At 52.6% G+C, this 15,563-nt stretch overlaps 1 protein-coding gene across 1 annotated transcript in view; it reads left to right on the top strand.

The window, feature by feature from the left end:
* The first annotated feature begins 208 nt into the window (after positions 1 to 208).
* ALKBH3 (alkB homolog 3, alpha-ketoglutarate dependent dioxygenase) overlaps positions 209 to 15,563 on the top strand; it is a 34,277-nt gene continuing 18,922 nt past the window's right edge. Inside the window, exons 1-7 of the mRNA XM_056131325.1 lie at positions 209 to 331; positions 2,527 to 2,708; positions 3,001 to 3,104; positions 4,764 to 4,798; positions 9,660 to 9,707; positions 11,012 to 11,115; positions 12,962 to 13,050. Coding sequence (XP_055987300.1) covers positions 2,600 to 2,708; positions 3,001 to 3,104; positions 4,764 to 4,798; positions 9,660 to 9,707; positions 11,012 to 11,115; positions 12,962 to 13,050 — 489 coding nt within the window. The 5' untranslated portion in view covers positions 209 to 331; positions 2,527 to 2,599. The remainder of the gene's footprint in view (positions 332 to 2,526; positions 2,709 to 3,000; positions 3,105 to 4,763; positions 4,799 to 9,659; positions 9,708 to 11,011; positions 11,116 to 12,961; positions 13,051 to 15,563) is intronic.

Below are 15,563 nucleotides of genomic sequence, written 5' to 3'. Positions count from 1 at the left end.
GCTGGGAGAGGGCACCGGAAGCGACGGCGGCCGCTGGCAGGAAGTGCCCAGTGCTGCCGCCTGTGATTGGTCGTTGCTGGTGCCCCACTCTTAAGGTTCCCCGGAGCGTTGGCGGCCGAACCGGAAGTGGGCTCCGCGGCGGGGCTGTGGCTCTATTGGTACGTTTGGGTCCCGCGCGGGTGCCGACTGTCCAGTTTCAGCAGCGCCGGAGGCTCTGATTTGAAGTCTCTTGCGACGACCTCTCTGCGTGACCTCCAGGACCTCGTCGCAGGCTCCCTGGAGGAGGGTCCGAGTGTGCCCAGCTGCTCGGGGCTGCGGGGCTGCAGCCGCGGTGAGCGGGAGGGGGGCGTGGGCAGGTGCCAAGTGACCGGACGATTCCTAAGCGAGTTCTGAAAATTGCATAAAATGGGGGAATCGAAGTGATGATTGCTCTTCTAAGTTTTCATCTAGGTCAGGAAGCCTTGGGTGGGGTGAGGGGGGCGGGTTACAGGTTGCGGGGAAGACCCGCAGCAGCAGCGGGTCTGCGGGTGGGGCGCGGGAATCTGCACGGGCAGCGGCTGTTCCGCTTCTCTGTTGAGAAGAGACGGAGGGTGAGTATCGCCCTAGCCCAGCCCGAAGGCTGAGGCTCATCCCTGTAAAGCTTTTAAGGCCTCAGTCGAGAGCCAGTGCCCAAGGAGCGCCGTGGAACTTCACCCAGGGCCACGTGAGTTGGCTTTGAATCCTACCACGACCTCTTTTGGGGGCGGAGGGCTGCTTCCCTTCGCTACCCCTCCTGTTTAGTGAGAATCATTATAATTATCTCCTGGGAAAATTTATCCAACCTGCCAGGTCAATTCTATTCCATCAGAGGGTCTGGGAGTCTGTGAGCTAAACAGACTTTACAATGAGCGCATTGGTATCCAGCTTTTCATGCAGGAGGCACAGTCACCTAACCAGAAGTAGCTCCTGAGCACTACCAGGTGTGACCTGGAAACCTAAATATATGCTTACAATAAAATGCGCTTATTTAGCTTGAGAATTTGAGAATGGAGTATAATAGTGGGGAAGGGGGAAAGTGATTACCACGGAGGCAGGCTGTGGGGGCAGGGGCGGGAGGGAAACTGGGGACATTGGTGGAGGGTAGTGGACACTGGGGAAGGGATTGGAGTTGGAACCGTGGGTGCCTGAAACTCAATTAGAAATATCTTTGTAGGGGCTGGAGCAATAGCACAGCGGGTAGGGCGTTTGCCTTGCATGCGGCCAACCCGGGTTCGATTCCCAGCATCCCATATGGTTCCCTGAGCAACATCAGGGGTAATTCCTGAGTGCAGAGCCAGGAGTAACCCCTGTGCATCGCTGGGTGTGACCCAAAAAAGCAAAAAAGAAAAGAAAAGAAATATCTTTGTAATTCACAGAAATTCAGCTTTAAAAAATAAAATTAAAAATAGAGAAAAGAAAATAATGGCATACAGGATCAGAACACGTGTCATCTGAATCTTTCTGTATTTTTGTCTTTGTACATGGCTTTCGTCTTTGTACAGGAGCTGGAGCAATAGCACAGCAGGTAGGGTGTTTGCCTTGCATGCAGCTGACCCAGGTTCGATTCCCAGCATCCCAAATGGTCCCCCAAGCACCACCAGGAGTAATTTCTGAGCTCATGAGTCAGGAGTAACCCCTGTGCATCGCCGGGTATGACCCCCCTCCCCCCAAAAGAAATTTAGTCTTTGTACATGGCTCTGTGTTTTCTCTTGAGCTAAACTTTTATCGACCATTATACAGTGGAATTTTCCTGGGACTGATTACTGGAACTAAATACCTAATAACGATTTCCTGAGTGACTTCTGATTAGCTGCTGGTCCCCGTGTACCTGTTTACCTTTATCCTGTACATCAGCATTTCTCAGCTAGGAACCCTAGGCTCTCTAGAGGCTCCTGGGATAGTTGAAAGGGGTAACAGGTGGAAAATTGCATAAAATGGGGGATGTCTCACAATAGGGGTGTAGGGACCTACTTGTAGGACAGGGAGGCCACAGGAAGAAAGCAGAGTCAGAAGGGGTGCCTGTTGGAGAAGTGTTGAGAAACATTGACCTAATTGTTCTAAAGACCAATACCGGTGTCCACTGATATTTCACTGGTGAGGGACCTGGGTAGTTTAAACAACCAGGGAAAATTGATGCAATCAGTGATACTGGAATAACAGAAAAGGGCTTGGAAACTGAATCTAAGCCGGTTTCCCAGTGTCTGTGTACGTGAAGGAATATTACAGTATCCTGTAATAAGAGTTACAGGGATTCTAGTTCAGAGGTTTCTGAGCATGCGCTCTTGTAAATGAAACAAGAGGAACCCATTAGGATTGTAGGATAAACGACAGACCCAGCAGCCCTTAGTGACTTAGCAGGCTTTTTCTTGAGGTATGATGTCAGCAGTGGGGTTTATTTAGAAGCCACTGTCATTACTGTCAAGCCATCTGCTCTGCTAGAAAGAATCACCGCCTCTTAGCCTAAGCTTGCACAACCTAATGGAATCTTCTGTTTGTTGGTTTGAACAGGTTCCACGATGTGCTTTCAGTCAGGCATCATGAAGCCTTCTGCGAGCTAAGAGAAGAAGGAACCGTGGTCAATATGGAGGACAAAAGACGGCGAGCCCGGGTGCAGGGGGCCTGGGCTGGCCCAGCGAAAGGCCACGCCCCGGCTCCAACAGGCAGGGCCCTGCAGGGAGCTTCGAGGGACGGTCTGGAAGGTATGTAGGAATGGCTACCACCTCGGACTCACGTCGTTCAGTTTGGGCTGTTTCAGCAGATGCGAAGGGATTGAACTGGGGCTGGTGTGATATCTGATGTCGTAGCTGGGCTGAAGGTCGCTCTCTTGTGTCACTCCTTGTCTCTGGGCCATCCAGTGGGCTTCATTCACCTCCGGTGGTCACATAGCATGTTCCCGAGTGGGTCTGGCTGGCCCTTGCCCGGTGGAAGACGAGGAGCACGTGGTCGTGTGCTCAGCCTGTCCTGTCTTTGCTCTCGTTTCAGACTCCATCGAGAAGAGTGCTTCCCGCCAGAAGCCTGGCCTGACCTGGGCGAACAAGGAGCCTCATCTGGGCGACAGGCAGTTCCTGTTCACAGAGCCCCAGCAGGTAGTTGCCTCTGTCTCCTTGACACCACTATCAAATAAAGTCCTTAATGAGGGGCTGGAGTAGGTAGGGCGCTTGCCTTGCACATAGCCGACCCAGGTTCCATCCCTGGAATTCCTGTATGGTCCCCCAAGCACCACCAGGAGTAATTCTTGAGGTCAGAGACAGGAATAAGCCCTGAGTATCACTGGGTATGACTCAAAAGTCCAAAATAAATACATAAATCAGTAAATAAAGCCTCTAATGAAAGGCGAGTACTAGAGTACCACCCCCTGGAGTGTGGTTCCAGAGTGTATCTAACGAGTCTTCTCTGATGCCCGCCCCATTTACACGCAGACATCATCCCTTTGTCATGGCCGGCAGCTGGGAGCCTGGATGGAGGCGAGAGGTATCACTGGAATCAGAGCTTAGACCTGGTTATCTCGACTCTGACAGGGCTAGACAGTGCTGGTGTCTGTGCTAGAGCAACAGAAGCCTCTAGAATTGAATTGAAATCTCAGCTATTGCAATCCCTACATTTTGGGAGTGGTGGGCAGGAGGTACATGCTGCCACCCACTTGGTGGTCAAGGGGCCAGGGCCCACTCCCAGTTGGTCCTTGGCCAACCAGACTGAACAATGCTCAGACCCAGTGATACAGGCTACTTGGGCTGGACCAAGCCAGGGGCCACCAGAACCACACCTGGCAGTGTTTGGCATCCCCTTGACTTGTTCCCCCCATGGGGCTCAGGATAAAGCACCTGATTTTTAAATCCCCTGCCCAAACCCGTGTAAAAAAAATGTAAGAAACCATAAAGAGTCATTTTCTAATAAGCCACTCCAAAAAGTTAAATATCCAGTGTTTTGCTGTGGTCACAAATGAATAAAGGCCCCCATTTCATATCATTTCTTTTTCTGTGTCATCTCCTGGGAAGGTTGGGAAACTCGGTTATTCCCAATTTTCTCTTTTCCTGTCACTTGGCAGGAGACCTAGTTTCTGGTGGGATAATGACAGACTGGAATGAGAAAGGGTAGCTTGGGGCTGAAGCGATAGTACAGCAGGTAGCATGCTTGCCTTGCATGTGGCCAACCCAGGATTGATTCCCAGCACCCCGTATATGGTTCCCCAGTTCCTCTCCAGAAATGGTCCCTGAGTGCAGAGTCAGGAGTAAGCACTGGGCATAGCAGTCTGTAGCCCAGAAGCCAAAAGAAAAATGTTAATTTAAGAACATAGGGGCTGGAGAGATGGTACAGCGTGCAGGGCATTTGCCTTGCACGCATCTGACCCAGGTTTGATCCCTGAAACCTTGTATGGTCCCTTGGGGCCCTGCCGGGAGTGATGCCTGAGCACAGAACCAGGAGTAAACCTCGAGCAACACCAGGTGTGACCCTCCAAAATAAATACATAAAAAAATACAATGAAACGGAAAATATTCTGGTGGCCATAGCACAGCGGGTAGGGCACTTGCCTTACACTTTGACTGTCCCGGGTTCCCTCCCCAGCATCCCATATGGTCCCCTGAGCACCGCCAGGAGTGATCCCTGAGCATCACAGGGTGTGGCTTGAAAACAGAAACAAATTCAATAACCCCAATAGCCCTGGCTTCCTTTGGCTAGAAATAAGAGGCCCTGGGAGCCTGTCCACTAATCCCCAGGGCTGAGGAATCATGCCTCCCTCCTTGCAGGTCGCCCGCCGGGTCCCAGAGCCGCGCGTCATTGAGTAAGTACCGGATGATGCGCCGCCTTTGCTCAGCCATGGCACATGGGCCAGTGGCGGGCCGGGCCAGTGAAGGTCCTGACCGAGTCTGGAGCATTCCCCTCCCAGATGTCTATAAGCCACTGGTGTGGGAAAGGCCACAGCAAGAACCTCTGCACATTAAACTTGGGCCTCTGGTGGCTGGTGGAGATTGCCTCACCGCTTATGTCTCTGCAGATGGAAATCAAACATCTCTGCCAGGGCAAGCAGGGGAATTTCTCCCAACTCCCTGAAACGTGGCTCTTCGAGAAACTTTAGACTCCATGACTAGCAGTGGTATAATGTTAAGAAGCAGGTGGTGTGACCAGAGACATTCCTTTCCTACTGCTCTGTGTGTGAAATGTTCCTTTTCTTTTCTTTTTCTTCTTTTTTTTTTTTTTGCCGCGTCCAGCAATGCTCAGGGGTGACTCTTGGCTCTGCACTTAGGAACCTCTCCTGTCGATGCTCAGGGGACCATACGAGATGCCAAGGATCAAATCCAAGTTGGCCACGTGCAAGGCAATTGCCAAACCCGCTGTACTATCGCCATGGCCCTGAAATGTTCCTTTTTATTTTATTTATTTATTTTTATGTAAGAGTACTGCTATTTATTCAGCCACTGACTAGGCTGATTGAATTGTGCATGTGAAATGTTCCTTTTTAAACAAACAAGTCGGGACCATCGCCAACCCGGCTTCAATGCCCGTCATCCCACATGGCCCCCAAAGCCCTGCCAGGAGTGATTCCTGACTGCACAACCAGGCGTAAGCCCTGAACAACACTGGATGTGGTCCCACAATCAAAACACAAAACCAAGCAGCCTGTTTTGGGGCCATGCTTTGTGATGCTCAGGGCTTATTCCTGGCTCTGCACTCAGCAGTTACTCCTGGCAGTGAGCAGGGAACCCGTTGGGATGTAGAGATCAAACCCAGGTCGGCTGTGTGCAAGGCAAGCATCCTGAGCCTCTCAGACTGTAAAACAAGGCCGTGACCAATTTGCAAGTCAAAGTCAAGTGACAGAACTGATATCACTGGAGCCCGGTACCAGAAGCTTTGACTCTTCACAGTTCTCCATTTCCGGCAGATGTCAGTTGCTTATTGAAAGTTTCCCTTTTACACAAGCCTGGCAAGCGACCCGTGATGTATTCGATATGCCAAACACAGTAACAACAAAGTCTCCAATGGAGACATTACTGGGCCCGCTCGAGCAAATCGATGAACAACGGGAGGACAGTGACAGTGACAGTGAGGTGACGTTGGTTCCCAAGCATGTAAAAAGTTTATGTTTCAGGAGTATGAAGTTACCACAATGTATCTGCTACCAAAGCGCCAAGAGCCTCCATCAGGGCTTTCAGGCCTCCTGTCCCCACAGTTTTGTGGTCATAGTCCCGGGGGTTTGTTTTCAGGGGTCACTGTCAGTTCCCCTGCTCTGTGAGAGCATGTTCATTCCCACACACATCTGGTTTGAATGTTGGCGTCATCCACCGACAGTCAGGCTTCTTAGAGCTTTGCAGGTTGGCTTGTCCATCTTGGCAAAATCCAAAACTAGTTTGACACAGATGTTACCATATTTTCAAAAGGTGTGTATCGGCCCAGAGCCGTACTTGGCACGCAGGCGGCCGGGGTGTGAGTCCCAGCGTCCCGTATGGTCCCCGAGCCTGCCAGGAGTCAGCCCTGAGCACCACTGGGTGTGTGGCTGTGACCAGGGCCTCCCCGCTATGACACTAGTGCTGAGGTCAAGGCCATGGCTGTTGCCTGCTCTGTGAACCTTTGATCCCTTGTCTGTGCTGTTGGTACATTATCATTGCTGAAAGCCCTCCCGGGTAGCCTCTTCTGCAGATACTCACGTGATGTCACTTCCATTTGGTGATAAGGAGAAAAAGTAAAGCCCGGAAATCCTTCATAGGTACAGATGAGCCTCTTAGACTATAAAACAAGGCCATGACCAATTTGCAAGTCAAAGTCAAGTGATAGAACTGATGTTGTTTGGCCCCCGGCGTTCACTGATTCTGGCTACGTGAAGTTAGTTGTGGTAGCCGGATTTGGGAGTCATCCTTAGCAGTGCTCCTGGAGCTGGGACACTTAGTGCTGGGAATCAAACCCAGGGCCTCATGCGTGTAAGGCCTGCGCTCTACCCCCGAGCCACATTCTAGGCTTCCTGTGCCAGATTGGGTCTTTTTCAGAAATATCAGGCATGGTGTTAGAAGATGAAATGACCCGGGTCGTAACTCTGGTTCCACTTACATCACATTAGGATGCAGTAGTTGCGCTTGTGGACATTTAGAAGGGTGACATAGACGTAACAAGGACTCTGCAGAGAGGTTCCCAGTCCCCTCTAGGGTGGCATATGACAGAGGACTTTGTGAATGATGGTAGTAGCCCATATAGTCCTCCAGGCTTAGGTCTCTGAGAAGCTCCCTGGAGGCTCCGAGCCCATCCGGGTCCTTCTCGTCACCCCGTACACCTGCCCATTTGATAGGGTTCAGTAGGAGTTTATTTTCTGTTTACTGTGAGCGGAGAACTGGGAGGTAGAGTGACCTCAGGAGTCGCTGAATGAGAGAATGAAATGGATAGGGAATGGGAGGCATCAGTAGTAATCCTGGTGTCAGAGGACAGTCAGCTAGTCCGAGGGCTCCCGGTGGGCAGGCATGCAGGGGTTAACAGCAGCTGGGTGAACTGAAGGTTGGGGAAGGTTCACAGAAGGTGCTGAGCTGAGATTTTTATTTTATGGCAGGGGAGGGGTTGCACACCCGGCAGTGCTGAGGCCTGACTCCTGGCTCTCTGCTCAGGCATCACTCCTGACAGGGCTCAGGACCAGATGGGGTTCCAGGGATCAAACCTGTGTCATCTGTGTGCAAGGCAAGGGCCCTACCTGCTGTACTCTCTCTCTGGCCCCCTAAGCTGAGACGTTTCTGTTTGTGCTGTAGAGCCTTGGCTTTTGGTTCTGTTTGGGGGCCACAGACAGCATTGCTCATGTTCTTTCTCCTGGCTCTGACCTCAGGCATCACTCCTGACAGGGCTCAGGGGGCCAGGGCTTGAACCTGGGTTGGCTGCCTGCAGGGCAAAGCACCTGAACGGCTGTACTCTCTCTTGAGTGTGACAGTTTTTTTTAAATGATCTATAATTTTTAGGTTTGGGAGTCATAGCCATGAATACTCAAGGGCTATTTCTGGCTCGCTCTGGAGTGACTCCCGGTAGCACTGAGGGACCATGTGCGGTGCCTGGGGTCAAACTGTGCTGGCCATGCACCTTACCTTCTGCGTTATCTCTCCGGCCCCCTCCACGGGAATTTTGAAGGATAAGGATGAATTGGAGTTTTCCACTAGACCAAAGCTGGTGATAGGTGTTGAGGGTGGTATGTGCGTGTGTGTGTGTGTGTGTGTGTGTGTGTGTGTGTGTGTGTGTGTGTTGTGGAAGGGTGGGAGGTCGCATTTCAATGTAGGGAGAAGCACAGGGTTGAAGCGTCAGGGTGAGTTCAGCTGACACCAGGCAGAGTGATGAATTGGTCTGAGTAGATCACGGAACCTGGTGGTCTACAGTGTTGAAAAGCTGGAGGAGAACCTTCCTTTCTTTATTCATTTATTTGTCTGGCTTGTCATTTTATTTATTTATTAATTTTACAAAGTTCTCCATGATTTGTTACAGACCTTCAATATTCCAACACCAATCCCACCACCGTTGCACCTTCCTACCACCATTTTTCCCAGCCACCGTCTTTCCAATTTTCTCAACAACCCCTTAAGTCTACCCCTATATCAGGCCCTCAATAATTTTATATTGCATGTCATAAATAATGTGCTAAAGGAATGATCTTTCTTTAGAAGAAAGTCAGTGAAGATTGTTGGAGCTCACCATGGTGAGCCATTAAGTCCTTGTGTAAGAGATTGCTAGGATGTTACAGGTTAGTCCTTCTGTGTTGATACTTTGTTCATGGGGATTGGTCACCTTCTACATCACATCCCATCCAATCTGGTGTGCTACTCCAGGTTTATCAGTGTTGTGGCGATGATGCTCCGGAAAGTTCAGAATTTTTAACAGAGTGATGCAGCTGGAGTTAAATTTTTAACTGGGTGGTTGCTTTGGGGCTCATGTGTGACTGCCGGGGCTCCCAGAAGAACAGTGAGGTGGGAGGAGGTAGCCCATCCCTGACTCTGTGAAAGCCCGGAGATTTCAGTCACAAAACCTGCATACCTGAATTTTTCAGCTGGTTAAGTCTGACTGTGAGCATGGCAGCGATTGTGGAGTGTGGAGTTTTTGGCTGCCAAGGCTCTGTTTGGGTGGGTGCCAGGCTCACCCAGCCCGGAGGGGAGCCTTTAAAGAACTTTAGCCAGACCGGGGGAAGGCACAGAGGACTTGTGTATGTGTTTCGTGTGCTGGAGGCCTGGGTCCAGTCCCAGTACCCCAGGGCCCTTTGGGGTAGACCAGGAGCATCCTGCTGGCTCTGGGCCAGAAGCTGCCCCTGAGCACTGTCCCCTGTAGCCCCCAAAACAAGAATTTTCATCAAGGCCAGAGAGCTGGTACAGGGGTTTCGGTTCTTGCCCTGTACATCTGACACCTCTGTTCACTCCTTGGCTGCACATGCATGCCTCCGAATCTTCCAGGAGTTATCCCTGAGCACCGCCGGGTGTAGCCCAAAATTTGTGCAAGGGATGTAGGTCAGTGGAAGAGCTCCGTCGGGTACCTCAGTGGGAGAGCCAAGCTCAGTGACCCTGCCTGAGTCCTGGATCCCAGTGGCAGGGGGTGGGCTCAGGGACCCTTACTCTCCAGTGGTCCAGCACAGGCCTGCGTCTGGGTGGAGTGTGTGCTGTGGCCTGCCATGAACCATTGTCTTTTCTTTGTCTCTGCAGCAAAGCGGGTGTGTATGACATCAGCCTGGCGCCGACAGGTGTGTCCAGGTAAGTGGCTCCTCCCTAGGAAGTGATGGGGATGTTCAAGAGTGAGAGTCTCCCAGAACATTCTGCTCCCCTCCTAGAAGTGGATACCTTATGTTCCTCCCCGAGGCGGATGAATTCTGTGGCCTTTCTAGCTTCCAGACTTTTCCAGGGCCTCTCTGTGAGGTAGCAGTGGTGCTATTAGCTCAGTGGTTCCTGAGAGGCTTTCCACTAGTGCTCCATAGTTAATATAGATTATGTTACATGTAATACTGCAGATGGGTTGGTGAGATGCTAAGTATAGCAACAAGTTTTATTGCCACCTCAGGACTAACTTATTTTAGTAGGGATTAAGCTTTAATCTTGATTTTAAAAGCACTTTGAAATCATTTTTTTTGTTGTTTGTTTTGGTGGCAGGGATTGAACTCAAATCCTTCTATCTGTGAGGCAAGCCTTATACTGAACTACACTGCCTGGGCCCTAAAACATCACTCTGTAGCCTCTGAATATACTCATTGTCCATAAGAGATAAAGAAACGCCCCTAAATATATCAGAACTTATGTGTCTAAGGGACATCTGTTGAACTTGCAAGGTGGCATTGCCATTGCTCTCATCCTTTTCGGAGCATCACCCTGAAAGATGTCTCACAGTCACACAGGAAAGCCAGGCATGGTGTCATTGTCCCATCTCCACGGCAGCTGGGCATGATTTCCGCTGAGCTCTGACAGCATCGGGGTCCCTACAGGGACAGGATGCTCGGCCATCAGGCCTGCTTCAGAAAGTGCCCCGTGGGGGAGCAGGACATTTACCGGGAGCGAACTTCCAGAAGGACCCTGGATGGTTGTTGCAGTAAACCCATATTCCTGAGAGGAGCACCCTTTATTTGGCCAGTTACTGTGCTCTCGCGCTTTCCTTTACAAGAGGCAGTATTCAGCAGACTGCCGACTCTCGAACGACACAGAAATAACACAGGGACACGCATTTCATTAAGGTTTCGGCTGTTCTCACGCATCGCATTGGGGAGACCAAGAGAACCAAGGTCTCCCTCCCCGTCCTAACCTCAGAGCCGTTCCTGGGGCTGTTTCTCAGCCTCTTTTCACCCCTACTTCGGACCTTACCCGTTGGCCCCCTGGTCTTGTGCTGTGGCCCCACTGTGCCACGCGCCCTTGGGGATCCACAGGGAAGCCTGGTAGCCCCAGGTGGGTTTCAGATCCACTTGTCCGGGAGATGCCCACAAAGCGGTTCCCAGATGGCCGTGTCTGCCGTGGGACAGAGTCAGAGGCAGCTGCCCATGGCCACAGCTCATGCCCGTTCTTTACCTGCCAAGGGTGTCCTTGTACCCGGGCTTTGTGGCCGTGGAAGAAGCTGACCGCGCGCTGGAGCAGCTCTGCCGAGACGTCCCGTGGCAGCAGAGAACTGGCATCCGCGAACGTGAGTGGCCTGGGGGGTGCGCCCAGCGCTGCCCATTCTCACTGTCCCGAGTGTTTCCTTCTAACACCCCTGCCCGGCCAGTCCCCCCGACCCAGCCTCTCAGGGTCAGGCTGGAGAGCCTGCAGGGGCACGGGCCTGGGATCATGTTTTCTGGGTTCCTGTCAGAGGGGGCCTGGCGGGAGTGTGGGCATGGGGGGGCGGGTCAGGGAACCAAAGCCAGTGTGAGTGGGCGGGATGGGGGCGACCATCTTCCCCTCCATTTGGTCTCTTCTCGCCTTCCTGAATTCAAAGGATCCCAGCCTTCCTCTTCCTTCATAGAAACTGCCAGCGCTTCCTTTTCCGGGTCCTGTTGGGCATGTATTCTGCCCAGGTCCTTCTTACCGGCTTTTTTTTTTTTTTTTTTTTTTGCTTTTTGGGTCACACCCAGCAATGCTCAGGGGTCACTCCTGGCTCTGCACTCAGAAATTACTCCTGGCGGTGCTTGGGGGACCATATGGGATGCCGGGGATCGAACCCAGGTCGGTCGCGTTCAAGGCAAACGCCCTCCGCGCTGTGCTATCACTCTGGTCCCCTCTTACCGGCTTTTGACTCTCCTTGTAGTTGTCCTCGCTGTGCCTTGGTCCCCTTTGCCCTCCTCAGCCCCCTGGCTCCCCGGAGCTTGTGGAAATGACTCAACCATGTGGGGAGGCTCTGCAAGCAACAGTGCCTGCTGTCCCACTGGTGGCCTCTGGAGGGCGCTAGTGCTCCACGGAGAATTCCCATCCAGGCCTAGGAAATGCGTTTGCGTGAGGCACAGCGCATACTGGTGGCATTTTTGTGACTCAGCCATCAGAACGGGAGTCAGCTTTTCCAGGGCACCTTCTGTCAGCTTCTGGCGGCCCCTGCAGCAGTTTCTTTGGGGAGTGGACTTGCCTTTCATGACCGGTTTGGTCATTCAGTACAAAGTCATGGTGATCATTTTTTTCCCCCTACCACTGAGCCACTGCTCTGATCCCAGTAATTGTTTATTTTAAGCGAATTACAGGATACTTCCTCTAATCCTTGGTTATTTGATCTGGAAAGTGGAGCTAGTAATAAGAATAACCTTCCATATAAGATTGTGGTACTGAGGTCATGCAAAATATTAATATCTGCTTAAAAGGGGGTCAGAGCAATAGCAAAGTGGATAAGGTGCTTGCTTGCCTTGCATGTGGCTGACCTGAGCTTGACCCCATATGCTTCCCCCTGGCCCCGCCAGGAGTGATCCCCGAGTGCAGAGCCAGGAGAAGGCCCTTGAGCACCACCAGGGGTGGCCCCCAAACCAAAAAAGAATAGATAAAAATCTGCTTAGCAGAGTTTTGGCACATTGGAAGCGATCAGCTGGTGTCAGCCACTTTCATTGCTCTGACTGTGAGGCTGTGGAAGCAGGTCTGGAGATCAAGCCCTCTCCAAATAGGATGCAGTTCCTCAGTGCCTTCTGCTCCACTTGACCAGGCCACGTCTCTCTTCACCGGGCACCCGAAGGGTTGACCCAAGGCCAGCATGTGTGAGCGGCCTCTTGGCTTCCCCATGCGGACGCTGCTGCCACGTTCTTGCTTGAAATGCTCCAGGCGCTGCATCCCAACCCCCTGCAGGCTGGTGCCCCTCTCCTGCTCTGTTGTCTCAGAGGCAAGTGGGCAGCGCACCCGCTCCCCTCCCTGGCCGCTGCCCTCGTGCTTCTCCCGCCTGACCCCTTCCTCCTAGCTGTCCCCCTGAAGTCCTGCTCCCGAGGGCCCGTGTCTCCGGGTGGCCCCCAGGTGCTCTGGACTCTGTATCTGTGCCCATCACAGCAGGAAGCGGTTCCAAGGCCCCGTGTTCTCTTTCTCAGATGTGACTTACCAGCAGCCAAGACTCACGGCATGGTATGGAGAGCTTCCGTACACGTACTCGAGAATCACTCTGGAACCCAATCCGCACGTACGTTGCACACGGTGGGCATGGTTTTGGGGCGTGTGGAGTGCTCTCGGAGTAGCTGCGGGCTGCACTGGGGAGCTGCCTGAGGGCTCCTCGCTCTCCACCAGAAAAGGAAAAGAACAAGAAAATCCTCTGGGTTCGGATGCGGAGTCTCTGCTTTGGATGCGGAGAGGAACTCTGAGGGTGCCGGGGAACTCCTGGGCATGACCACTCTGGGGCCCAGCCCCAGGGGTGCAGGGAGTGCCTGTGCCCGCCCCCCACCGACACCACCCCTCCCCCCGTGTTCCGGGCCCTTCTGTGTGCCCCCCACCCCATCACTGCCCCATGCCGTGTGCCCTATTTCTGCTGCTCCTTTTGTTTGTAAAAATTTCCATGACAGTAGACAAAAGAAATTCCAGTATATTAATCCGACTTGTCAGGAGGATGGAGTTCAGGTCCAAGAAATAGCTCCCTGTTTAGTCTCTGGAATCTTGCCTTTGGCCAGTGGTGCTGGGCTCGATCGAGGGCGACAGGGGGAAATGGGAGCTTTGCTTATGGCATTGAGAGGAACAGCAGTAGGACACAGTTTTACAGCTTCTGGTAATTTCTCTCGTGCCTTGCGACTTCCCTCAAAAGGTGGAGGGGCAGACCCCCCACTCGGGAGGGCAGCATCTGGCTCTTGCCTGTACAGAGATCGGGTGGTGTGCGGTGGTTTTCGAGACTGGTCTGAGAATGCTAGGGGGAAGGGGGGGGCTTTTCCCTCAGCTCTCCCCTGAGACCTTCCTGCCGGCAGTCGGCGCAGCCAAGTGGAGGATCAAACCGGACGTGGAGAAGTTCTCCTTTGTTCTGGTTTCTTTTCAAGTCAGATTTTTCAGTCCTGCCTGGCAGTGGTGACAGGTAGGGCCGGGTGTTCTGTGGTCGTGGCTGTCCTGTGCGTTGTAGGATCATCAGGGGTCTCCATGGTTTCTGCTCTGAGGGGTCAGTGTGTCGCCTCCTCCCTCCCCCCAGTGGCTCTAGGCTCTGCCAAACTTCTGCCGCAGTGGGGATGCACTTGAACCCCTGGACAGCCGGTGTCTCAGAATATACCCGCGGTGCCTAGGATGCACTACTGCAGGGCCTCCCTGCTCTGGGGACCTTCTGAGCACCCTCCAAAGGGATTTTCATGAGAAACCATTGGTTACCATGGTCATGTGTGTGCCATTGAAGATTTGGAAATGGCAGAACTTTAAAAATGAGCCCAAGGGTTAAGGCGTTGCCTTCCACACAGCTGGCAGCAGCTTGATCTCTGGCACCACATGTGGTCTGCCAGGCACCACCAGGAGTGATCCCTGAGCACAGACCACAAATAAGCCCAAGCTGGAGCCATAGTATAGTGGGGAGGGCGTTTGCATGAGGCTGACCGGGATTTGGTCCTCAGCACCCAGCCTGGTCCTCTGAGCACCGCCAGGGGTAATTCCCAAGGACGGAGCCAGAAATGACCCCTGAGTATGCCCGGGTATGGCCAAATAAAAAAGAATACGCCTAGAGCATTGCCAGGTGTGGCTCTCAAGCCAAAATATTAAAATTAAATACTGAGATAATTTTGAGATAATTCTACCTGATGTTATAGCTCCAAGTTTCATCTTTCAAAAACTTCATCAAATATATGTTGAGAACTTTTCTACAAAAACAAAATCAGGGACTGGAGCGATAGTACAGCGGGTATGGCACTTGCACACGGCCGACCCAGGTTCGATTCCCAGCATCCCATATGGTTCCCCAAGCACCGCCAGGAGTAATTCCTGAGTGCAGAGCCAGGAGTAACCCCTGAGCACTGCCGGGTGTGACCCAAAAAAACAAAAACCAAACCAAAACAACAAAAAAAAAACAATCGAGGAGTCGGGAGATAGCACAAAGGGCCGCGGCACATCCTTTGCGTGCAGGAGCCCAGGACGATGGTCCCTGAGCCAGGAGTGGCCCCGCAGCTCTGCTTGGAGCAGACAAGGGCCCAGCAGCTGGGACGTGACTGGGGCCACGGGGATGGGAGCAGAGCTCAGTGCTGGCGCTGTGCTCCAGAGTGGCCCCTAGGTGGCGCTCGGGAGCCCAACAGGATTCGAATAGGTGCCAAGGCCACTGTGGTGTCATGCAGAGCCAGGGCCTCAGTGCCTGTGCGCTGTCTCTCCTGCCACTGGGGGTCAGGGAGATTGGGGGTGCACGTGTTTTGAATGTGAGAGGCTGGGTTTGATCCCCAGCACCTCATGGTTTGGCCAGAATCCCCCAAAAGCTCTGTAGTAGACACTGCCTTGCATTTAAAGGCATGGACACTTCCGGGGTCTTATCAGTGTTCATGGCGGCACGTCTGCTCACACTGTGCTTCATAGTTGGCGTTTACTATGGATGCCATTCAGGCCGAGTTTGGGGTTTTTTGGGGAGCCATCACTACCAAATAAACATTGCTGTATGGGCTAGAGCGATAGCACAGCGGGTAGGATGTTTACCTTGCATGTGGCCAACCCGGGTTTGATTCCTCCGTCCCTCTCTAAGAGCCCGGCAAGCTA

Source organism: Sorex fumeus, unplaced genomic scaffold (genome assembly GCF_029834395.1).
Source record: "Sorex fumeus unplaced genomic scaffold, SorFum_2.1 ptg000007l, whole genome shotgun sequence".
Lineage (NCBI taxonomy): Eukaryota > Metazoa > Chordata > Mammalia > Eulipotyphla > Soricidae > Sorex > Sorex fumeus.
Note: the sequence above shows the minus strand (reverse complement) of the source record. Positions and strands in the feature narration are given on the sequence as shown.